Below are 25,609 nucleotides of genomic sequence, written 5' to 3'. Positions count from 1 at the left end.
ACATGAATGAAGAGGGCTCCGAGAGACCACAATTAATTGACTTTTAAAGTAACTCCTTTTTTCCACAGTTCTCCTTGGCTGAGCAGGATTCACAAATTGCTGTCTTGAACTTTTTAATGGGACAAAATAGCTGCCCATGAAAGTCTAAATGACATGGCCTTTGAATAGGAGGGGTACAATGGCCACACCAGGACATGTTTTTAACGGACATATTGATTATTTGAGAAGTTGCAGCCACTCAATTGAAGGTGGGGGGTGGGGGACGGTGAGAGGAAGAAGTAAACGCTGCACATTGTAGAAAGTCTAAAATTATTTCTTATGAGGGAAACAAACATTTGGAAACTGACGGTTTGATAAGTGTTTCCATACACACGTCCACAGGCTATTGTTTGCGATCTGATTTGTCCTCATTTGCATTAGTGTAAATCTGGTTTAACTTTATTGAAATCAGAGTGAAACCAGCATTAGTGAGCTCCAAATCATACCCTAGAATTTAATATTAGCTATGTCTCCTCCCACCCCCCAAAATTACGTGCACATGGATAATGATCACGTCACAATACTCTTCATTTTCTTCTATGCCCTATAGGCCCAATGTTGCAAGACCTTATTCAGGAAGGTTCAAAATATGTATTTGTCTCCCTTTTGAAGCATTGGCCAAATCCTGGCCTTTTAGTCATGCATATAACCACGTGGAAACTGCATGCAAAAATGAGGAGAGCATTCTAGAGTCCCTTTTCCCAGGAACCTTCATAAAATAAGGTCAACATACTTCCCAGAACAGAAGTTACAAACGAATACCCAAGCAATGAAGTCTTGGCTGACCCATCGCATCGAGGACAGAGCTGTGCACTTGGACATTGGAGCGCCTAGGCATCTTACTACCAGCCAGAAGAGAAAGGTGTCTTGCTTAAGGTAGCACAGTGGCTCAGGCTGGGCTCTCATATACACCAGTCTGATTTCTTTTACATACATTGTTTTGAAAAGACAAAGCAACTGTAAAGCCGCTTGTGTGGAACAAACTCCCCCCAGGAATCAAGGGCTACCACAAACCTCACCACCTTCAAGTGTGAGACACCCTTCTTTGAGCTGAGAGCGAGAGCACACCCACCATGTAGACCTTAAGGCAAAAACCAAACTCTCCACTGCACACTCAGTTCTTCCGCTGGGAGAACCCCCACCACACACACAGAGGCACGAAAGAGGTTAGGCGTTTCTCAATGTGCTCTCAAGCTACTCCGGTGATAAAAGCTGTATCAGAAGAGAATATTCCTTTTTTTTGGTGAACAGGAAAACCCAGGGGAATAGTTTTTAAACTAGACATTGACTCACTTCTCCATTGTCTTCTTTTTAGGCGAGGTGGTGTTGAGGAGAAATAGATCTCTCTCTCCCCCGATCTTTTCCCCCACGGAGACGCTGGAAAGGAAAAAGCAAGCCAGGGACAGAGATCCATGTCACTTAAGAATACCCATCACAGCAGGTGGCGTTCTCAGTAGTCACCAAGGATCACATTCACTTAGTTTTTGTCTGGGTGCTCCTCAGTCACTTATATCGACTTTTGCGTGGCGAGTGCTTACCTAGCAAAGAAGGTCCTCCAGCCCAATCCGGGTCGCTGGGCTTTATTATGAAAGAAGTATTAAATAACTATTGCTAGTTACAGGCTGCAATCTTTTAGGCAATATGTATGCTAAGAGACTCCCTGGTGCATTTTTATACCAGAGGCAAGTCGCAGTAGTCACTCCCTTTTCCTCCAGTTTTTTGCTTATACTGAATTCTGTCTGCAGCTTCCGCTGGGTGCAATAATGTTCTACACCTCTCTCCCTCAACCATAATGTTGTGCAGTTGTTTAGCAGTTAGTGTCCCAGCCCAGAGCTGGGTGCATTTCAGTGGCAGACGAAGAATGCTCTCTGTATAGTTCGTGAAGTGCTTGGGTACTTTTTAGAAAGGCTCTATATAAAAATTGTACAACATGGTTTGTCCCTCCCTTCCCCACAATACTCCAATCACTTAATCAGTTATAAGACACCCCAAGTACTGTTTATTTGTGGATTATATAGTCCACATTTATAGGAAGCAAGGCCTCTTCAGTTTAAATCACTAAATACGTCATTTCATGACAATCAAACTTTATTGAATTCACAAAACTTTCACTCAGCTGCAGAATCAATAAAAGATCATAACAGATATTAGATTCATCACACCATGCAACTTTTACATCATTAGTCCCAACAACACGATAGACCTCCCAAATACATGGCTACAGGCTTCCTTGATGAGACAGACTGTAGGTGTTATTGATGCATCACTACATAGAAGCGTTAAAAGCGAGAGCACAATAAGTATCAACTGGCTCTCAGGACTATCCTAGTTACTGTAGACAATTTTAAACAAAGATGCATTCAATAAAACTCATTATAATTGTTATTTTTCTTAGCAACAAGATTTTTTGTTAACCAATTTCACATGCAGAGAAATTACAGAAAGAATGATCTAGTGATTCAAGCATTTTGAATATTTGTGTCCTTCCACTCGTTACATTTTTGCACACTTCCCACTCCCCAAAATGCTCCTGGCTTTTTGGGTCACCTTTCTTCCAGAGTGAATTCCTAGAAAATTAAGTTTAAAAGGACTTTTCTTATGGACAGAACTAATCCACTGGATGACTATATCTATTGTCAGTATTAAAACTGATGAAAAAGATACTATTTTTATACCATTATTGGAAGAGGAAAAAAACTCTACCTATGAGGTTTTAGCTGCATCATCTTGAGATTGCATTGAAAACAATTGATCACATTTATTATGCTACGTCTACCATCAACTGTTTTACAACAGATATTCCATCTAATGTAGTGCAAGTGTATCAAGCTAAGCACTAAACACTATAACTTAATTGGCTGTATTTGCAAGAAACTGTTAAGTGTTTCTCATTTGATTTTATAAGAATAGTATAGACATCTCAACCACGTGTCTTGCAGCTAGCCTGAAAATAAAAGTTACCAATACAACTGTTTGTCCACCCCCGCTAATCCATGACACATATTCCATATCATACAGTAGTGCAACAATCCCCAAACTATGGTCTTCATTTTGTGGATCTCTGTCAAAGAGCACGGACTACAAGAATTGGACTCCCACTGCTGACAGCCATGGGCAGCACAGGAATACGCAAGTTGCTACCACAAAGCACAACCTTTCCCAAGATTACTCCAAAGTGGCCCTTTACTGCTCTGGTGCATTGCAGGATGGGCAGACAGGCCTAGAGAATACTCATGCATCCAAAAGCAGAGATCCTTAGAGGGACTGTCCACCGGGAGTATTTTAAACTCTTCAGTGGGGAACAACATTCCAGCACATCAGAAAACTTGGTAGGCTTCCTTATGTGAAAGGGAATCCAAAATGCCTGAATACTAGTTAAGACTCTTTATTGGAGAGCATGCACCTCCCAGACGATGAGTAAAAACTAGAACCACTTATGTGGATAAAAGTCCAGAGCACCTGAAATCTCTGCAGGACTTCACACAAGGAAAAGATCCCAGATCCCATAAAAATCCTAGAATTCCTCAATAGAAAGGAGGACTCTTTAGGGAGGGAAAGAGACCAATGAGCACCTACAATGAATACAAGGTAGGACTCTTTTAAGGAAGTGTCAACTGCCCATTTCTTATGGAGGAAAAATCCAAAGCTCTCCTGAGCAATAAGCAGGATTCATTATGGGGAATAAGACCCCAGAGCTCCTGAATATTTCAACAAGACTGAGATCACCTTAGTCGGAAGGTGGGGGAACCCAGCACATGGAAAGCAGTGAGACCCACTTTCCAATGAGTCCCCCCGTGCGTGTTCTTGATGGGCCATACATCAAGGGTCTTTTGTCCCATCAAAGCATCTTTTTCTTCTTGGCAGTCACACTGGATAACATCATAAAGCTCTGTCTTTGTCCTGTCAATTACTTGGTTTCCAACTTTGTCCAGCACTGCACTGGTTTCTTCCTCGTTGTTCACGCTCATGTTGTCTATGATCCTTCCTGTGAGGAGTTCTACACAGTCAGTGAGTTCCTGTCTCTGATCAGCTCAGCATCAGCTCCTGCTCTCTAAGCTATTTTAAGTGTTTTTGTCCTGCATTCCAGATTGCTTTCCTGCTGAACTGGTTTTGGAAAGATGAACTGGCCCATTCTATATTTCAATACTACAGCTATTCCAAATAACCCCACTGTGATCCAGCGCTGAGGTCATACTAGTTCCTTAACTAAATCCCTTTTTGACCAAAGGAATATTATTATATTTTTGATATCTGGTGTCTCTGAATGACTAGACAGTTGACGTTGATGTTAAACATCCAGGCTGGAATGCTGCAATACTTTGCTTTGCTAAAGCACTTCAGAAACTTCAGCCCTTGTAAAATTCTGCCACCAAAACTCTTGTGAATACTGTCTCCTCTCTAATCCTATAGTGTCTGCAGTGGCTTTGCATTATATTTCACAGGACATACAAAGTTCCATTATGAAGAGCTTTACATGTCAATAAATATGGTCAATTTCAGCATCTTCCCAGTTCTTTATGGACTGGTCTGAGGACCGAGATCTAGCAAGGAAAGCCTCTCAATGACTCCTACTTATCAGCACAAGACATTCAGATCTCCAACCTTTAGCTGCGTCCCCTAGTTGTTTCTCCAGTTTCAGAGGGTTTTATAGTTATGAACTACAGCAAAGGTCTCCTATACCGCAGACAATGCCTGGAAGGAGCAATTGCTATACAGGTTCCAAAGTAAACCCATGTCACAGCACAAAGTAAAAACAATGCATCAGGAGAATAAAAAAATGCATTCCCAGAAACATATTCTCCTTCTATCATCCTTTGCAACATGTTGCTAGTTTAGAAGATTCGCCAGCCCACATGCAGATTCAATGCCAAAGGGGACACATCGCTCAGAACGATGCTTCAATTTTGCCCTAAGGCAGTTTTCAGACTTTTGGAAGCCACTGTAATGATCTCAGTATCATGGCCAAATGGCACAAAGACTTGGTACTCAGGGAATGCCATACTTCGAAAGAGAAACTTCTCTGACCCTGCGGTGAATGAGCAGAACATTAATACTATTAGGCAAGCCCAAGATATTTTTCTCCACTTCTTCCCACAACCTCCTCAAAATGTAAGGAGGTATTGTAGAGATTCATAATGTGAAGAAGTAAAGCACCCTGATACATTATGTGAGACTGGATGCTTCATTCCAAAAGGCATAGCAAACAGACCCTTTAGATTACCTAAAAAACTAGATGTGTTTTTTTAAATTCTGTTCATTTCAAACAGGGATTTTATTTTTTTTCAATGGTGGCATTGAAAAGCACCTTGATCTCTACGGCAGGAGCAATTTGTGGTGCTGCTCACCTTTCCGATCTTTAATACCCCGCAAATGTTCAGAATTTGAGTTGTTCCATCCCATCAAAGCTTTCTTCAAGACAATTCAGATACACAAGTGATAAATCAGTAACTTCTTAACCCTAGCTACTACAGAGGAATTTCTGCAGGGCTTCTTTCTGAAGACACTTGGCTTCGATACATGGTTCTTGGTTATATCACGGTCACTTGCTACTTTCCTTTAAAAGTTTCTGGTCTTCTATTCCAACATGCTACCCCATGTTGGCTTTTACCATTCAGCGCTAAAGACGTGTATTTATTTAATTCAACCCACACCCATCTGCAATGGTGTTAGACAAACCACGTGTAGGAAGTATCTTCCATAGGTTTAACCATTTCAAAAGGCCCCCCGATACCTGTGCAAGGCCGGTCTCTTGCCTATAGACGACTGCCTGAGCAACAGGAAATCAGACAGCAAAAATCAACCTCTAAAACTAGTGACGGGATAGAGCAAGAGAGGTAGAGGACGCTGCTGGGCTTTTTCAGAAAAAAAAAAAAATTCCTACATTTGGGACAGAATCAAACTCCCACTGACATCGGTGGTAATTGGATCTGACCCTTGTGTTTAGCCATGAAAATCATTTGATTTCGTCTCATAGTCATCATTTCTCTTTTAAAAGAAGAAATCGGGTTCTTTTAAAGACTTTTGCTTGAACCACCTTTGCTATCTAGTGATTGCAGGGAAAACCTCCGAGAGTTTTCACGGTCGTCAGTGCTCCACCGATGGATTTAGGAATTCAGATGGGAAGAATGGGATGCACCAGCCCCCAAACTGCATATTACAGCCAGTTAAACCTCCTGCCCAAACAGAGTGATATTGGTGCGGATAGACCCGAGACTCATTTGATGCATTGTGTGGCAAAAATCTGGGTCTCCCTCTGTAGAAAAAGGAACAGTGGAGCTGTTGCGTCCCTCTTCTTTAATATTGCTATAAAAACTAGGTGCCTTATTTATTACAATTTAGGAGATTTAAAAATAGAATTCCTGTTCTGCCCTTTGGGACCTTATTTTTGTAAGTTATAAAACTGGAAATATTCACAGGTAAAATCTTCTTTGAGATGGAGAAAAGTTCTCGCTCTCCTTTACATTCATGTGCAGTAAAAGCCACCTTTCTTCACACATGTCAAACCAGAGCACTAAATCCACTCTGTAGATCTTGCTTTTCTAACCAGTAACTTCCCAGTACTTGCAGGACTGCAGTCTAGTGGTTTTGGATAAGCAGAAAGCCACCAGAAAAAGCCATCCAGCAAGCTAAAAGCAAGAACGTATGTGCTTTGAATTAAATGAGCAAGCTAGAACTACCATAGTGAATCCCTGAAAGACAGAGAGGGAGCGAGCAGATGTAAATACCCTGAGCAAACAGATTCAGGTGTGACAGCCTATTATTTCAGCTGGCACAGCGAAAGGATAGTGCCACTGGAAAACACCCAGAAAGCAGGATAGAGCGCTTCAGTGAACTGCGCTCTAAATTTGTAGATCAGGTTATGTTTCTCGCCAACACCCAGGAAAATAACGAAGCCTCCCTCATAATTGAGCAGCACACCAATCTTGGTGGCCTTGGTGTTGGGCAGACATTTCTCGAGATCGTTATGCCAGGCTGAAATTTTTGAATTAAACCACTCAATGCACCAGGAGTTGCTGTTCCTCCCCAGGCGGCTGTCCGCCCCTTCCCTCTCCATGCTCCCGTAGCAGATGCCGATGCCGCAGAAGTTATTCCGTTGCAGTTCCACTTCCCAGTAGTGGATGCCCCTCTTGAAGCACTGGAAGCCCAGCACTTGGGAACAGTAGGTGAAGCGCTGAGGGTGGGGGTTATACTTCTGGGGTATTTCAGAGACCGACATCTTGGTGTTTCTGTCTGATAACAGCACTTTGTTATGAGCGGTGTTGAAATCCAGCGTGATTTTAGCAGCATCTACGGAAAAACCCATCGATACATTATAAATACTAAGGCAAGGTGGGGGTGCACGGACAGGCATGTTCGTGTGTGTGTATGTACAAAGAGCGGGGGAGCGAAGGGATGGAACAGTTACTGGTCCCACTGCTTACTCTCCACTAGCTTCCCCTTTTCAGCGCGGCAGCTAGTGCCATGCAACACACTTTCCCCTCCGGGTGGGGAGACAGGTATGGCCACTGCAGTGCGGCCAGGCTGGGAAGGAGAGGAAAGGTAGCAGTTTGAGATTCGCACACACACACATATGTTTACCTCAGTGCTCTCTGGCCACATGATCCCCTAACTCAGACATAGTGTTACACACAGTCCGATCACTGCCACATATAAAGTGAATGAGCTAGCGATGTATTAACTAATAAAGACAGATTAAAAACACAACCCATCCCACTAAACCATATATCCTCAAGGTCATTTTGACCGGGTTACACCCCCCACCCCACCAATCACCATAAGAAGTGCGGCCTCCAGGGAATTAACCCTGCATCCACTACTCTTTGGCTCTGATCCAGCAGAACTGGTGCACAGAAAGAGGGAAGTGTGGGTGTTGAGCAAGATGCCTGCAGTCAGGGTCTGCCACCTGGATCAGTACATGGGGACGGGGTGAAGGCAGCGCCTGCTGATCCATCACTACGCTGCACCAACAGTCATTCCTCCAGCAGGCTGGGCGCCCAGGCCAGGACCCGTGGTGGCGCCTGTAGCCCTGAGACAACGGCCGTGGTTGTGGAGTGGGTCGACTGCTGCTCTGTGGCAGGGGTGATTTCAGGGTGGCGGAGGAGAGTGAAAGGATCCCTTCCCGCTGTATCCCAAGGGAACTGACAGCACGGCCCTGGTACTCTGGCAGCGCAGGGGTTATCGATGTGGCACTGAAAGGCATATGGCATCATCAACCTACACCCCTGCTTGGAGGTGACCACCCCTACCAAGACAGAGCTCTGCAACATGCCCGGCTTCAACTGGCATGAGAACCCCAGGCCATAAGCACAAGTGGAGTGCCAGAGGGCAAGCGAGGCAACAAGCAGCATTCCAGAATGCCGCCAACACGGCGTAGCTGTAGGGAGATCACCAGAGTCCTAACCATTAGCGCTAGCAGAGAGTACTGGAAGGGAGAGAGCCTCACACTCTGGGTCTCGAAAGCAATCCACAACTCTTAGGGGTCAGGATGAGACCTTCCTGGGGTGGGGGAATGATCCCATATCTACCCACCGTGGGCTTTCTTCTGAAGCATCTGGTGCTGGCCACTGCCGCAGACAAGATACTGAACTAGATGGGCCATGGGTCCGATTCACCATTGCAATTACTATCTTCCACTCTGAAGCCTCCCTTCTTTTAGGAACCTAACACTAATTTTTAAAAATGCCTTTGGCGCCTAAACACCATTAACTTTCAATGAACCCCACCTGCGGGGCTGAATTTTTATACCGTGTCCCAACAAACTCATTTGGAACAGTGATCCCAAACCAGCAGGGCCATACGTGGGTGGACCTCAATTAAACTTAGTGTCACACCTATGCTAGCAGTGAATTTGACCTACTCTGGCAACAGGTCCAGTATTTTAGTAGTTAACAGCCTTACCCTTTTTCTAGTAACTCCCCTCATATATATCAGTTAACCAGCAATTTCAGTACATTAATAAAGCCATAGCAACATGAAGATCCAGAAAGAAGTGACTCACATAATACCAGTGAAGTCTAACATGATCATAAGAAGAGTCAGTCATTTTTAAAATGTAACACGTCAGGTTACTTACACTCCAGAAGCTCCTCTCTCGATTTTGTTAAAAAGCTTTCAAGGGATGTTGCACCTGGATTCGCAGTGTTTGGTGCTGAATTTATGCAAGAGAGAGACAACAATAGCATGTCACTTAATTTGTCATTGGGGAACACGCAGAGTTCATACAGTTTCTTTAAATGTAATCCAATATTGTCCTAAAGCTAAATCTATGAATCTCAGATTAACAGAAAACCAGAACCCCTCTGCACATGGAACAGCCTGGAGAAATCCCAGTGGTTGTATTAAAGAGCGTATTACTAGAGTGAGTTCTGTTCGCCACAGAACAGGTACAATATGGAACATGCCAGCCAGGCAGCCCCTGCCCTGACCCACTAACAGTCATTACCCTTTTCTGCAGGGACCAGCTCAGGGGGGAAAGGCAAACTGCAGGCTGAGTTTACATTTTCGTGTGTCTCTGTAGAGCCAGCCCCTGGTGGCTGCTGTGATAAAGGTTCTGGGTGTGGACTGCTCACTAACTTATTTCACACAGGCCACGACTGACCTTGGCCAGATTTGAAACTGTGACAGAGGTTAAGCGGCTTCACATCTTATTGCCAAGTCCCCTGTGTCACCCAGTTCCCCATCTTATACTTTTAGCTACTTTTTCCTCGAAGCGTTCAGCAAGTCATGCGTGAGAGGGGGACTTGCAACCTGACTGAGCTAGTCATCATGGGCCCAATCTTGCAGGTGGACAGCACCTCCCGCAAAGCCCTCAGCACCCTCGACACCCATGAGAGAAATCAGGATGGAGGACACCTTTCCCCTTGCAGGAAATACAGGCCTACATCTGGGGGAGTTTTTCCAGGGACTTTGATGCAGCTGTTCTCAGGCACTGTGTGCATTTCCTACTCCTGCTGGAATTCTGCACCACTGCACTCTGCAGAATTTGCAGAGAACTAATGTTCCCTGCAGAATTTTTTCTTTTTCCCCACACTGAATTTATGATTTCTACCAAAATGCTCCCGCTGTCAGCCCCAGGTATGGCTGGGGCTCTCGCTGGGGGCTCCTCAGGCCTGGGGAGAGTGAAGAACTCTAAGGAGCAGGGGCTGAAGTGAGGAGGGTGGGGGCTGATGGGGTGAGGGTCTGTACTGATGGTAGGTTCTGAGCAGATGGGGTAAGGACTGGGAGGATGAACTGAGAGCAGGGGGTCGATGGGGTTAGCGGGACTGAACTGATGGGGTGGTGATGATGGCTGGAGGACTGAACTGAGGGAGGACTGAACTGTGGGGGGTTGATTATATTGTGTTTATTTGACAAATAAAATATGCAGAATTTTACAATATAACAGGCAGAATTTTAAATTTTTTGGCACAGAATTCCCCCGGGAGTAATTTCCTCACAGCTTAGCCAAATGCAGCCCAAGGCTGCCCTGTGTCACCCCTGCACTTCCATTCCAGAGCCTCTATTAACCCAAACTTGACAATTACGTATCTTCCACATGCAGTTCACATTACCACAGTGGGGGTCTTGGATCCTCCCTAGTGGCTCGTCCACAGAAGAGGTTAATGACTTTTCTACAGAGACCAGCTAGAGGACTTCGTCCTTGGGCTCAAGCACTAGAGACCAGGCTTTTGGTGAGAGGAGTCTGGGGTCCAGTCCCCACTGACTTCCCACAGAGGACCATTCTCACACACAATTTTGTGAGTTAAATTGACACGGCCAGACACCTCTGTCCTGAAGAGACATGAGGAGCCTTCGCAAGCTAAGCGCTCGTTTCCACTTGCCTCCAGCACACTGAAGTCAGCCATCCTCCACTTTGCATTTTAAGTACTATGTTTTGCTTTGCTTTTTGGAGTAAAAGTCTCTTGAAGTTCTGCACTTACCAGATTTGGCAGGTTTTTTTTTATCCCCTGAAAAAATAAAAGGTCTCTGTTACTCAGTGCAAGGCCGGGTGTACTAACATTTAAAAACGACATCCACTGACACATAAGAACAACACTGCAGCTGGTACAGCTCTGCTGAAGCCTGTGGAATTCCTGCAGTTAACAGCAGCTGAAGTGCTGGCACATTGCAGAGCAGCACAGACTTTTTCAGGCTGGAAATTAATTACTACACATACACACCCACAGAGTGTACTTGGTTGCTTACTTCTCCAACAGGCTGACACATACACTACCAGTCAGTTTAACTCTGACAATATAGGGCCTGATTCTGCAGGTGCTCTAGGCACAGAGCTCCCGTTGAAACCAATGGAAGATCTAAGTGTCAAGCACTTCAGGGTCAAGCCAGTGGTTTTTAAACCACTACTGCACAGCTAATGTAAGACCCGTGCAACACTGCTTGTGTCTACATCCAAGATAGCTAGTTGCTATATGTTTGTTTTGCCTTCTTCAAGAGCTCTAGCTACAGATTAATAGCTCTATATTATACGTAGGTCATTTCTTCATGAGGTGATTGTTTTTTTAAGCCAATGGAATGGAGGAGACCTTGCCAAATCAGACTGAAAAACGTCAAGGTAAGAAACATCAGTTCAAAAGTGCTTACCTAGGGCACTTTCTTGGTACCTTGCATTGGGACCCATAGATAATCTCATCTGCCTTCCCTCCCCTCCTTGGCTTCAGCACCTGGCAGGATTGGGCCCCAGGAGCATAAACATGAGCAAGATCAACAAGAACAATGAACAATCCATCACTTACTCGTGTCTGCATCCTCACTCGACTCCGACTGAGGCTTCTGAGGGGCTTTACCTATTTTTGGAGCTTCTTGTGAAGGGAGAAGAGAGAACATGAGCAAGCTTATAAAGCAGGACGCATCACATGCAACAACAGTGGAGGAACAGACATTTATGGGCAGCTTAATCGAGACTTCGGTTCCTTGCACCGTTACAGTGGAATAGCTGCACTAGCAGGCAGAGAGCTCAAAGGCCAAGGAGAGGTTTGCTTAGCCTTTCCACCTGCATGGACACACATAGCAGAACCTGAGCTACAGACCAGCAAGCCACCACACCATGTGCAATTTGCTTGGTTAGCCCTCACTAGGCACTCAACCAGATGTTCTCAGCTCCCACTGGGTTTGCACCTTGCAGAAAGAACTCTGCACCTCACAGGACCAGGGCCCTGGATTATAAACCAGCATCAACGGAAGGAGGGAGCCTTTTGGGTGGGTGCAGGAGCAACAAACCAACCCTGCTTGGGTCCGCCTTTCAGTGCGCTTGCCTGCCTTTTGCGGCAGCCGTTACAGGTACACGCCCTCTGGCGGCGCCTAAGAAAGAGGAGGGGCATGAACTTCCCAGTGCTGGGCACTGCCCTGTTGGGAGGGATGCCACCACACAAGCACAAGAGACAAGACACGCAACAATCGGCCACATGCACTGTACAGCTGACATCACTGGGGTGTACAATCTAACCAAACTGAGGGCTGGGGGAATAATTTCTCTGAGCTGTCAGTTCTAGTCTTCTTGGCGAAGCTTGCTGTTCAAAAAATGTTTTCAGACAGAGATGTGGTTTTCAAGTTGACGGTGCCCCTTAGTAATCATCTATTTGCTCTAGAGGATACTGTTGCATTGACTGCTAGAGGGAAAATTGTATGAGTAGCATTTAGGTTTTGATGGCCACATTGTTAACTTACGTGATCCCACAGCTTTTCTTCCAGATGCCGAGAGTTTATTTGAAGTGTTTATTTGAAAAGCCTTAGGTTTCCACTGTGGATTTGCTGCAATGAAATCACACACACCATATTTTACAGCTGTATTGCTGTAACAAGCTACAACGAGAGGAAGGATAGTCTTGGGGTTAAGATATCTGGCTGGTACTCAGGAGATCTCTGCCCACATTTGTGGCAGAGCTGGGAGTTCAATTAAAGCCCCGCTCCTGTAAAGACTCCTGCTCAGCTTAATGGGGCTAAGTTAAGATCCCGACTCCACAAACACTTCATCTTTCTGCATCTGTAAAAATAGGGTAATAGCGGTTTCTATCTTTCTTAGAGCTTTATGCTGCCAGACATCACTGTAAGGTCTCAGAACCTGGCAACAGGAAAGGCACTAGTCGACTTCACAGAGTCTCTAGCTTTTTCCCCTTTCTCTATTACAATATAAGCTGTTTGCAGCAAGGACTCTCTCTCATTGCATGCACAGCACCGAGCACAATGCAGCTCCCAGTCTACTGTAATACTGATGAACCACAATGCACAAGTTTATAAAGATAAGCTCATTACAATGTTGTCGTCTTCCTACATCTGATACAAGGTACAACAAAAAAAGCTTGGTCTTGCCTGAGAGTCAGGTACAGTGATCAGTACCAGTACTTTGTAACTGTTTAATAAAAACACATTTAAAAACAGCCAGGGAAGGAGTGAAAAAGATAGAAGCAGGGGAGAAAGGAGGACAGGGCGTGGTGAACTTACCCTTCTCCTCCACACTTGGTCTGGACTGTCCACCTGCTGTTACGGATATTTGTATCAGTAAGTACAACTGTTTCAGATACATATTGATCTTTATTAGCAACCCTTACAATCCCACTAGGTTGTGTGCAGCAACAAAAGACCTGGCTCTAGATGTGATGAAGATAGCGTGGCCTCTTCAGACACTTTGTAAACAAGCCAGATCACCCTTCACTTTCCAGCACAGTGCATAGGCCTTGCCTACATTGGAGAAGTGCATCAGTTTAAACTACATGGATTTTAAAAAAGTCTACTTTTTTTTGAAATGGCACAAACCCCTAAAACAGGCACTTAAACCCAGTTTAAGCATCTTATTTTAGAGGTTCAGACCACTTAAACTAGATGGATTTTTAGTTATAGAGAAGTCCACCAGTTTCCTACAGTGGTCTATAGTTCAAAAATCACCCCCATTCTGAGATTTGCCTTTATCCTTAGGTATATAGCTGACCCATGCAGCTAGACTGTACTTACTAACAAAAGTCTGATCCCACAAACACTTACTCCCTCTAGATTTTTTTTCTTTTTCTTCTGAGTGACAGTCACTTTTATATGACTGAACTTGAAGTTGAAGAGCCATGCCCAGGCTGGCTACCAAGGTGAGTCAGCAGAATAACTCTGCACGTCTACAAAGAGGGTATAAAACCTGACACCCTGTCACACTTCAAGAATGTACTTAATTTCAGACAAAAAGTACAGCTTAACACTTTTGATTTGATAAGAGGGATATCTGTCCCATCCAGCAGGTCTGACTTGCAGACATGGAGCCAATAAACTAGAAAGCTTAATGGGGATAACCCAGCCTTCGATCAGTGCTATAAAATTCACTAACATATATTTCACATTCACCATTTTACTCTTGGCTCCATGATTTCAACCCAGCCCTACTTCCCCAGCCAAAGATCACGTATCAAACAACCAACTTTCTGCTCTCTACAACAGAACTCTACAACGCAGAGGAGTATGGAAGGTAAACAACGTTCTATGCCAAGGCTGCAATAGCTGAACAGATGAGGGAAAGCCCAATGTGCTAGGAACACAGATAAACCCGCCTATAGATATACAGGAAAAAAGTGTCATTCCATTTCTTCCCATATTTTTAATTCTCTTGGTGAATTTCTCCTCATAAGCCGAGATACAAGACTAATTTCTTTATTTATCACAGTCTACTTCTTGATGATAATATAGCTTTTTATGAGAGTACTGTCAAAGCAAAAATCAGTGGGAAAGTATCAAGACACTTATAAGTTTATCCAAATGTAAATAAAGCGTACCACTGTTTAGTCCTGTTGACAAGCTTTAAACAAAAACACACCTAAATCAGTTCTCTTTCCTAACCACCCTGAGTATTTAACTTGTAGTATTTCTATTTTGAGAGGGAGGGTTTCATTACTTTACAAAACAGCTCAATTGACCAACAGTTTTAAAACATCCATATACAAAATTGTGACAAGCCAGAAAAGTCTGCTTCTGAATATTTTAAATTTAAGGGGTTATACTATTTGATCTCTAAACAATAAAACAAGGACCCACAGTGGTAATTCTCTCTGAAATGATCATACCTTCCATTTTCTTCTCCTGAGGTTGATTCACCGTTCGTTTCACTATTTCTTTAAGGGAAAAGGCACCTTGATAAATGGTGTGTATCAAGTTTTGGTCCAGATCGATTCTGGGGATGAAAACATCTTTGGTTGAAGTCTGTCGCAGTTTCGCTGCTTTCTGTAATAAGATATGGAAGAGCTCATGAAGTCAGGGATAAGTCACTGCATAGAAAAATTTGAGTCTGGAATGTCATAACTGGTTTAAATTATTTTACTTCTGCATTATTTCTTCTTATGTGTGTTGATTTATTGGGGGGAAGGGAGGTTATATTCGAACACTAATCAGTCATGGCAAAATTCAATAAAAAGTACCCTACATGGATTATTTTCTCATATGATATCTGAAAACAGAGGAAAAGCTACTGTAGATACTGTCATAGCAGTGAACTTCACTTACACCACGACTACTTCTCTGGTTAACTGACCCAACCAGGAGGGGGCAACTGTGGCTAAAGGCTGGGAGAAAAGAAAGATAAACTGGAGGATAATTTGCCTATAAAAAGGGAGAAAATGATTATGCAGACAACAACAGGAATAACAATCCTAACCAGTGATTCAATAGGCAAATAATATCACTGCCTAGAATACTCACAGGACAGTTAACTCAGTGGACACATTTCTATGCCTTTTATAAAGCCAAGTCACATCACAAATTATTAATATAATCTTTATAGAAAAATCTCTTTTTATGTACAGACAACAGATTGATAAAAAGTCAGAGCAGGGCTCCTGCAGAAGTCTCTTTCTGAGCTCAAACATAAAGTCAAACATCAGCACTCACCTTTAAAAATGTAATGTCATCATCTTCAGTCAGTGTCATTTCAATCTGGTCCCTGATGACCTGAATTTCATTTTTCTTCTTTCCCAGGACGTTATGGACATAATCAAACTTATCACAGACTCGCTTTTCCTCTTCTTCAACCTTCTTCATTGCCTGGTTTTCTTCTTCTTCTATTAAAGCTTTAATTTCCAAGAACTCACTTCTGAGCAAATCCATCTTTCGGGCAGCTGTCTCCTAAATCACCAACATATTAACATTGGTTTCAAAGTGGCTACTTGTGGGGTAAAGCCTTGAGTGAAATATCTCTGCCTTCATTCCATTTCCCCACAGCAGCCCCTCAAAGGGCCTTATCCTTCCCCCCACATCAATGGCAAATCTCCTATTCACTTCAAAGGGAGCAGAAACAGAGCCCATCCCCACCCTCGCCCCAAAAATCACTCAGTGTTAGGCAAGAAACAAGGCAGATTGTGCCATCTTGTGGTTAAAAGGAGAATTGCAAATCAAGACTTCAAGGTCTGTTTCCTTGGGGAAGTCAAAACACCTCTGTGCTTTAGACCACCCATTTTGATAAGGATTATAACAACTCTCGTCTCACGGGGGTTTTGTGAGGCATCATTAACTAACATCTGCAAAGCACTTCCAGATTCCCCAAGACAGACTGGCCCAATGGGGGTGCAAAGTTATTATTCGGAAGGGAGGAGCTGAGTGTGATGTCTCTGACCCATCAGGGTATTTGCATGTAATAGCCCATTGGTCATCAGCATGGATTGAGTTTGGGACCTCTGGATTTAACAGCACGAGCTAAGAGACCAGATGCATTAGCTTGGAGACAGTAGCAGACTCAGATCTTCGTATGTGGTCCAGCTATTAGAGGGCGACAAAGGTCCATATGGAGTTAGAACAGGTTACACTTCCTCTCCCCTTACGCCAGCTGGGTGAAGCTCATCCCTAGCATCAGAAGGCCACAGAAATTCAGCTCCCCATGACATCAGAGTCAGCAGCAGGAGCCTCCAGGTGACCATTTTCAGTTATGCCGCTCCCATGAGGTTACATGGGCATGCACACTCTCAAGAAGCCCCTGCTCCTTTGTACAGCAGAGATGACAATATCAGGCAGTCAGCACAGCTCACGGAAGCGCCACGTTCAGAGGGCAGTGCCATGCACACGCCTGCTTACTGGTAGGGGGGAGAGAAAGGTGGAGGAGTTTAAACAGTCTCCAGTCAGTTTGGCAGTGAGATTGCACAAAGCGTGCTCTCACCCCAAAGAGTGCCAGCTGGTTACCCTCGCTTTCCCCAAGAGGGATTCATTATGGGCTGAATGTGGTTCTTTGTCCCCTTCTAGTGACTAGTCTGCAATAAAGAAGGACAACGCATCTGATCCCTTAGCTAGCATCTGTAGCAATCTAAGGTAAACCAAATTAAGGCCCCTTTCAGTTCTGAAGCATGTCCATGCACGGGCTTAATGCAGTTTAACTAATCCACTTTTAATTCACACCTTTAGTTAATCTGGATTAGTTTTCCTGAGTGTCCTCACGTAGACAAGCCCTGACTGACATGCCAAACATCACAGAGAAGAGTCTGGAGGTGGAGCATGGAACTGAACCTGTGTCTTCCAAATCCCAGGCTAGCACCCTAATCACTGGATTATCCTCCCTCTTTAGGGAGCAGACTCCCACTGACTTCAGTGGGCTTGGACCAGGTTCTTATTCCTTTAGCTCAAGCTGTACAGGCTCATGCTTTTCAGTGGGTTCTAACTCCATTGTTAGTACCAACGGGGATTACCATGTAAACATAGGCCATTCTTAGTCAGATGATTACAATGCCTTCTGTACACTTCCTGTCAAAATACTACTTATATGGGTATGTGACTAGGGTGACCAGATGTCCCTATTTTATAGGGGCAGTCGATATTTGGGGCTTTTTCTTATATAGGCGCCTAGTACCCCCCACCCCCTGTCCCGATTTTTCACACTTGCTGTCTGGTCACCCTATATGTGACAGAATGTCCATGTCCACACCATTGTAATTATTTTTGTCTTGTAAGGAATCACTTGAAAAAACTCAAATTTGCTTGTCAACATTGTCCTGATAAAATGTGTGTGGCAACACTGTATGCGAAGTTATAATACTTCCTTGTATGATATTATTAATACACATTCCAAACCACAGCCCTACCATGCAAAATTTGGCAAACAGGTCTATCCTAAAAAAAGTAATGTGCGTTCTGCTTAATTTGCATTTAAGCAGTAACCGGAGTTATGAAGCAGGAAGGGGAGACAAAGGAAGTTCAACAGGTGGAAAAAACCCAGCAGGGAATATTCTTCCACATAGACTGTGTCTCCTGACTGAGACTATAAAAAGGAGGAACAAACACCCCAACCCCTCCCCCACATCCATTCAATGCACGTGAATAATGAAGTAAGTAGCCGATGGACTCCTGAAAGCATGTCGTGAGAAAACTTCACTTTGAATTTAACAAAGTTTGTTAAATTAGGCACCAGTTGCAGTTTATCTTTATTTTTCTTGTAACCGTTTCTGACTTCTATGCCTCATTACTTGTACCCATTTGAAATCTCTCTTTATAATTAATAAACTTGTTTTATCTAATCCAGTGTGTTTAAATGGAAGTGTGTGGGAAACTCCATTTGGGGTGTCAACTGTGTGCACATTATTTCTATTACAGACAAGGAGACTTTATATAAGTTGTATTGTCAAGGAGAGGGCTGGGCAGCACGGAACATACATCTCGGGGTGGGGGGAAAGGTGGTCACCCTGCACTATAAGGCTGGTGAGAGCCAGCCAGCGTGTAACCCAAACGAGGCTGCCAGGCTGCAGTTGCACAGACATTCAGGGTGTGGCTTGCATGCTGGAAGGCTGTTTGTGAGCACAGGAACTCCTCACTTAAAGTCGGCCTGGTTAACCTTGTTACATTGCTGATCAATTAGGGAACATGCTCGTCTGGCAGCCACCTGATTTGTCCACTGCTTGCAGGAAGAGCAGCCCGTTGCAGCGAGCTGGTGGGTGGTTGGAACCAGGGTGGACCGGCAGCCCCCCTGTCAGCTCCCCCTAAGTTCCCTGTGCAGCAGTCACCCAGCAGGCTATCAACTGCTGGCAGTTCAGCTGTCCCTCCCCCCACTGCCATGTGCTGCTCCTGCCCTCTGCCTTGGAGCTGCTTCCTGAGACTCCTGCTTGCTGTGGGGGGGGGAAGGGACAAAGAGGGGGGCTAATGTCAGGGTGTCTCCCTGCTCCTGCACCCCGCTTACCCCATCTTCCATAGAACTGAGGGGACACATGGAGGGAGGGAGCTGCTGCCTTAAGCAGCAGCTGCAGTCTGGTCTCAGCTTGCTGATCTAATTAACAAGGCAGTGTACTTCTGACCCCACTCTTCATACTTAAAGGGGAAATGCGCATCTCTCTCTCAAACACAAACAGGGTGTGCCTCTGTCTCTGTCTGCCCTCCCTCCTTTCCTGCTGCCTTGTTGAGAGTGAGAGTTAACCCTTGGGGGCTCAGCCAATTGCTAGTTCATCATTTAGCAGGAAGGCATTCCCTGGGAAATATCCCACCCTCTGACTCCTCCACCTCAACCAAGCTTCACAATCATCATCGCTCTGTACCAGTATTAAATCATTTGTTTAAAACTTATATGGTGTGTGTATATAGATATATATATAATATAGTCTTTTGTCTGGTGAAAAAAAATTCCCTGGAACCTAACCCCCACATTTACATTAAGTCTTATGTGGAAATTGGATTCGCTTAACATCGTTTCACTTAAAGTTGCATTTTTCAGGAACATAACTACAACATTAAGTGAGGTGTTCCTGTATCCCAGGTGGGAGCTCCTTCAGGAAGGTATTATAAGGCACCCAAGGTTGCAGGGCAGGGGTGACACAGCTGCTCATTACTCTGGATTGTACCCTGGTACGTCACAGGGTGTTCGCTTAAAAGTCATTCTTATCTGAGTATTACAGCACCTTATCAGGAGCCAAATACAAGAAGCAAGGATCCCAGTGGCTAGCATAACCTCAATAGCAGAACAAGAGCCATTTTTAAACAAGGGCTATCCACTTACACTGGTTTGTCTTTGCAGCACCCTCACTTCATCCAGTGCCAGAGAAGCTTTTTCACTCTGACTATACAGCTCCGTCAGTCTGTTCTTTAGCTGTGACTGCAACAAAACAGATCAGACCCCAAATTAAAAGCGTGGATACTGCACCTCTTCCCAATATGCACCATATAAATAGTGAAAAGCAAATTAAAAGGTTAGTTTTAATCAACCTTTATCACCAACACTGGATTTTTTTTTTAAATCCATTGTTCCTTAACTGTACAAACAAATAAAGACAATCTCTGTACACAGTTGGGACGGTGAGCAAGCACCACTGATGCAGCACCATCTTTTCCGAGTTGTGACGCACACGCAGTCCTGTAATAATGACATGAGTCTACCAAGGCAGTACTCCTATCACAGCACCTCTGTCAGAGCACTCTTATCACAGCAGCCTTCCTGGCTCTTGTGGGTTTAAGAATGAACCTTAACATAGTTTTAACCTAACTCCACCCTAAATAGGTACCCCAGATCCAAAAAATAGGCCTTCAGATTGGCCTACCCAATGTTCTATTATCTTGGCTCAGTTTCTCTCCAGTGTGTTGCTAAGAAGCCCTGCCCAACCGTGTTTAGGTTCTACTTTGTACACACACACAGCAATACAGTTTGGGCAGGATGAGAAAGGTTTGTTATACGAATTCAATACGTCTCACTAATGGTTCAAATTGAGCTACCTGGGGAAGCACATTTGTTTTCACCATCAGATTTCCCAGCCAAAGCATGTTTCTTCGACCACCACCACCCAGCCTGTGCAGAAGACTTTTCAGCTGAAGTTCTTAAAAGGCTGAAGCAAAAGGAGGCAAGTGTCGTTCTCCTCATTTTACAGAGAGTAAATTTGAGCAACAAAGGTGAAGCGACGTGCCCAAGGTCACTCAGCAGGCCAGTGGCAGAGCCAAGAATAGAACCCAGGTTGTGCTGACTTCCACTCCAGTGGCCCACTGGGCCTCAACATCACACTAGCTATGCCTGGGAGTCACAGAGGTGTTTGTGCATAAACATGTTTATGGCTAGAACCTAAATTGCAGAGCTTGAACATCTCACATGGAAATCAATGGACGTCTTAAGCACAAAGGCTTGTAAGACTGGGCCCTTAATAAGCTATGTGATTCCTCAACTCCTCACACTTTCATCCCTCTTAAAACCACCTTGCGAAGGCTACTTTCCTGGTCTACTACACACAGATTCCGCCACTTGAAGAATATTTAGGACCCATTTCTGTGAACCTCGGAGCACCCACTCCCTTTTAAGTCACAGGGAGCGGAAGGTGCTCAGCTCCTTACTTGCTCAGGCCCTCTATCTAGATCTGACTAGCTCTAATGGCTGTAAATCTGAAGAATTAAGAGCTCACCACTGGCACAAGTTCTTCATAATTCACTGGACTGTTGTCAACGGGTTCAAAAGCTGCAGGTGTGCACCTGTGGTCAGAACGGAGTCCACAGACACCCCTCCCCCATCCTATCTGTGCAGGCCCACTCAGAGCCCCACTGAAGCCCCACAGGCATCTCTGCATGATGCAAGAGTTTGTGGATCTGCAATCGAATCATTGTAGGCAGCCTTAGTACACACAGTACAATGGTGATAAAAACAATGGAACTTCACTACTCCGCTGCGTCCCCATGTGACAAAGGCTAAGCCACCATGGATGTTGGCAAGGTCTGCAATAGCTCCCCCAAAACAAGCAAACATGAACCTGAAAGCCACTGTAAGGCTCAAGCATTCAATCCTACGCCAGCAAATCTCACGCTGACATTGGTGGGGCTTTAGCTGTGTAGGACTGCAGGATCAGGGGCCTAAGGCCTGTGTCCATTGAAATACCTGGGAAACCCTTCCATTGGTTTCAATGGGCATCAGGGCTAAGTTTCCAATCCTGCAAACACATTTACAACTGTGCGTGGTGCTTACTACAATGGGCCCAATCCTGGGGTAAAATGCTGACCCCTTTGATGTCCATGACTAAAGTCTGAGAGAGCTTATTGGGCCCAGGATTTCACCCCAGGGATTTTAAAGAGTAGGTGAACTGGCTTTCTGGATGTGCAATAGCTGTGATAGTTTGAGGTACATGGCTCCTCTGATATTGACTTCTTTCCACACCGTCAGCTATAAATCTTTTGTTTATCTTTCCCCTCTTTCCTCTGAAAAGCAGTTTAAAGAAAATTACAAAGAGGGCAGTCACTGTGAAAGATATTTCCCCCCAGGAAAGAGTCAGAGTGGCTACCCAACAAGTATATGCAACAGCAACAGCAAGGACAGACCTAGCTGCTCTGGAGACGGAGGTCTGCTTTAGCCATTAAAGAACATTTCCCCATTGCAACCACTTCCCTTACCTATTCACTCCTTTGGCCTGTCCCCCAGCCAGTCCAACGCCAGTACTAATTCATGCTAAGTCTGCGGGTGATGTTATAAGATGGGCAACCTAGGAATGAGCCTGAGACCACCACCTCATTGCACACAGCTCACATCTGGCTTCCTCCTGCCCTTTCCCTCTCCAAAAAAAAGCCCTTATTACAACTCAAAAAGAGTCACTAGTCTTGGCTAAAAAATATTAACATAACTCCCTATAAGCCTGAGGTCAGACTGCCCACCTTGGGCATCTTTGGCACCGGAGAATATCAGACTGGGGCATCCTGTGCCAAGTTCTAAAGCAGCACTATGTCCCCCAGAACAGTTTAAAAAAAAAAAAAAAAGGCCTTAATAGTCCACGCCTAGATGACTATCCAGCTGATTCATGCACAGAAAACTCCCTTTTGTGCCCAAGTGGCTCCAAAATCTGGTCTGTATCGTGGTATGTCATAAAATGTTCTCTTAAAAGAGGAAGAGAAAAAGATTTCACAGGCAGTGGAACTGACCTTCAGAGCCTGTCTTTTTGTTATAAACTAACCTGGTCTATGGTCCTGATGGCACTTTTGGGGCCCGCAATTCCCTAACTACCACCCCAGACTGCTGCTCCTAAGGCCGCCTCAGCAGTAGTAGGGGCAGCCGTCCAGGATCTTGAGAAGGGTGCAAGGGGCATCTTCTAAGACAGGGGGTCTCATCCTTTTTCTTTCTGAGCCCCCCCCCGTCCCATGCTATGAAAATTCCATGGCCCTCCTGTGCCAAAACAACGGCTTTCCTGCATATAAAAGCCAGGGCCAGCGTCAGGGGGTAGCAAGCAGGGCAAGTGCCCGGGCCCCCAAACCACTAAGTTGTTCAGGCTTCAACTTCAGCTCCCGGTGGTGGGACTCAGGGGCCCCGGGCTTCTGCCCCACACGGCGGGGCTTCGACTTTCTGCCCTGGGCCCCAGCGAGTCTAATGCCTGCCCTGCTTGGCAGCGCCCTCCCCGACCCCGAACCCTGCTCGTGGTCCCCCAGGGGGCCCCAGACCCCTGGCTGAGAACTGCTGTTCTAAGACTATGTTTCTCAATGACCGGACCGTGGACTGGCCTCAGTCCCTGAGATCTCCCTAACACAGTTTAGGAAGACAGCAAACCGGTCCCTGCTATCAAACAGGTTGAGACACACTGTAGACCAGTGGTCACCAACCAGTCAATCCTAGAGGATCTCCTGGTTGATCCTAGAGGATCTCCAGCAGTGCAGCGTGGCTCCCTGCCTGCCCCGGCCCCATGCCGCTCCCGGAAGCGGCCAGCGCAGCCCTGGGGGCAGGGGTCTCCCCTCCGCACGCTGCTCCTGCCCGCAAGCACCGCCCCCCCCAGCTCCCATTGGCCAGGAATGGGGAGCTTTGGCCAATGAGAGCTGCAGGGGCAGTACTTGCAGAGAGGGGCAGCGGGCAGAGCCTCATGCCCGCCCCACCCCCCAGGGCATGTCGGCTCCTTCTGGGTGCAGCATGGGGCCCCGCGGAGCAGGCAGGGAGCCTGCCTTAGCCTTGCTGTGCCGCCGACTGGGAGCCACCCAAGGTAAGTGCTGCCCGATGGGAACCTGCACCCCAACCCCCTCCTGGAGCCAGCACCCCACACCCCCTGCTGCCCCCCAACACTCTGCCCCAGCCCGGACCCTCCTCTCAGAGCCAGCACCCCACGCCCCCTGCTGCCCCCCAACACTCTGCCCCAGCCCTGACCCTCCTCTCAGAGCCAGCACCCTGCTGCCCCCAACACTCTGCCCCAGACCTGACCCTCCTCTCAGAGCCAGCACCCCACGCCCCCTGCTGCCCCCCAACACTCTGCCCCAGCCCGGACCCTCCTCTCAGAGCCAGCACCCTGCTGCCCCCAACACTCTGCCCCAGACCTGACCCTCCTCTCAGAGCCAGCACCCCACACCCCCTGCTGCCCCCCAACACTCTGCCCCAGCCCGGAGCCCTCTCCTGCACCCAAACTCCCTCCCAGAGCTGGCACCCCTCCTGCCCCAGGCTGAGCCCAGAGCCCCCTCCCACACTGAGAGCCCCTGCCCGGTGACAGTGAGGGAGCGAAGGAGAGGCTGCGGATGGAGGAAGCGGGGGCCTCGGGGAAGGGCGGGGGCGGACCCTCCCATTCAAAAAGCGATCCCGGCGGCCGGAAGGTTGGCGGCCATAGCTGTGGACGGCCAGGGGGCGGGAAGAGGTCAGATGACAGCGGCGCCACCCCAGCCTAGTGCCCGGGCCAGCGCCGGTCCGCGCACCCCCCACCCCCGGCACGGGCCCCTCGCCCTCCTCACCTCCTTCTCCGCCTTGGCCTGCGGCACCGGGCCGGTGAGGCAGGTCCGGTGGCTGACCAGGCAGACGCAGCAGATGCAGCTGGCGTGCTCCCGGCAGAAGAACTCCAGCAGCTTGTTGTGCTCCTGGCACTTCCTCCGCTGCAGGTCGCGCAGGGGCGGGCACAGCGGGTGGTCGCGGAAGGCCGGGCTCTCCTGGTGCGGCCGCAGGTGCTCCAGGCAGAAGGAGGCCATGCAGGTGAGGCAGGTCTTGGCCGCCGCGGCCTCCAGGCAGCTGTCGCAGGCCACCTCGGAGCGGCTCCCGTCCCAGCCCTTCTTCTCCTCGGCCGGGCCCGCGGGCTGGGCGCTCTGGAACTGCTCCACCACCCGGCACAGCACCGTGTTTTTCTGCAGCTCCGGCCGGCGCGGGAAGCTGGCCCGGCACTGCGGGCAGCTGAAGCCCGCCAGGAGGCCGCTCCAGGTGACGTCCAGGCAGGGCCCGCAGAAGTTGTGGCCGCAGGGCGTGGTGACCGGGCTCTCGAAGAGGCTCAGGCAGATGGAGCAGGTGAGCTCCTCTTCCAGCCCGGCCAGGGAGGGCACGGACGGCGCCCGCACTAGCTCCGCCATGGCCGGTGGAGGGTCGGAAACTGCTCCGGCCAGGGCTGTGCGCTTTGGGGTGCACCGAGCATGCTCAGTCACCCAGGGCACCCGCTCCGCAGGCAGCGGGAGAGGCGGGCCTGGGGCGGGAAAGTGAAACTCTCGGAGAGCAGCGGGGTGGCGGTTCCTGGAAATCGCGTGGAGGGGGAAAGTTCAGCGCAGAGCCAGGCTCTCGAGCAGATCCCTCCCCCACCCCCAGGCGGCAATTTTCCCAAGCAAACCGATGCCACCCCCGGCCACAGCTCTCGGGGGCAGGGAGCCGCTGGGGCTTAGTTCAGATGCAAGTGCCGCCGGGAAGAGGTTTCCTGCCATGTATTGCCCTTCCTCTCCGCTGCACTCTCGCCCCTTTTGAGCT

At 47.0% G+C, this 25,609-nt stretch overlaps 1 protein-coding gene across 3 annotated transcripts; it reads right to left on the bottom strand.

The window, feature by feature from the left end:
• Positions 1-2,109: 2,109 nt before the first annotated feature.
• On the bottom strand, positions 2,110-25,386 carry TRIM25 (tripartite motif containing 25). Of its 3 annotated transcripts, none has more exons than XM_077834433.1 (10): positions 24,622-25,386; positions 19,964-20,059; positions 15,892-16,125; positions 15,072-15,228; positions 13,477-13,512; positions 12,703-12,786; positions 11,772-11,837; positions 10,959-10,985; positions 9,113-9,187; positions 2,110-7,326 (listed from the first exon to the last, which is right to left on the bottom strand). In XM_077834433.1, exons 1-10 carry the CDS (start codon positions 25,222-25,224, stop codon positions 6,797-6,799), a joined length of 1,908 nt encoding a protein of 635 aa, XP_077690559.1. In that variant the 5' UTR covers positions 25,225-25,386; the 3' UTR covers positions 2,110-6,796. The 3 variants fall into 3 exon arrangements, with proteins under 3 accessions (XP_077690559.1, XP_077690560.1, XP_077690561.1); XM_077834434.1 differs by having other exon boundaries at positions 13,477-13,509; XM_077834435.1 differs by lacking the exon at positions 13,477-13,512.
• Between the last annotated feature and the right edge of the window lie 223 nt (positions 25,387-25,609).

The sequence above is a fragment of the Eretmochelys imbricata genome, chromosome 14, assembly GCF_965152235.1.
Source record: "Eretmochelys imbricata isolate rEreImb1 chromosome 14, rEreImb1.hap1, whole genome shotgun sequence".
NCBI classification, from domain to species: domain Eukaryota; kingdom Metazoa; phylum Chordata; order Testudines; family Cheloniidae; genus Eretmochelys; species Eretmochelys imbricata.
Note: the sequence above shows the minus strand (reverse complement) of the source record. Positions and strands in the feature narration are given on the sequence as shown.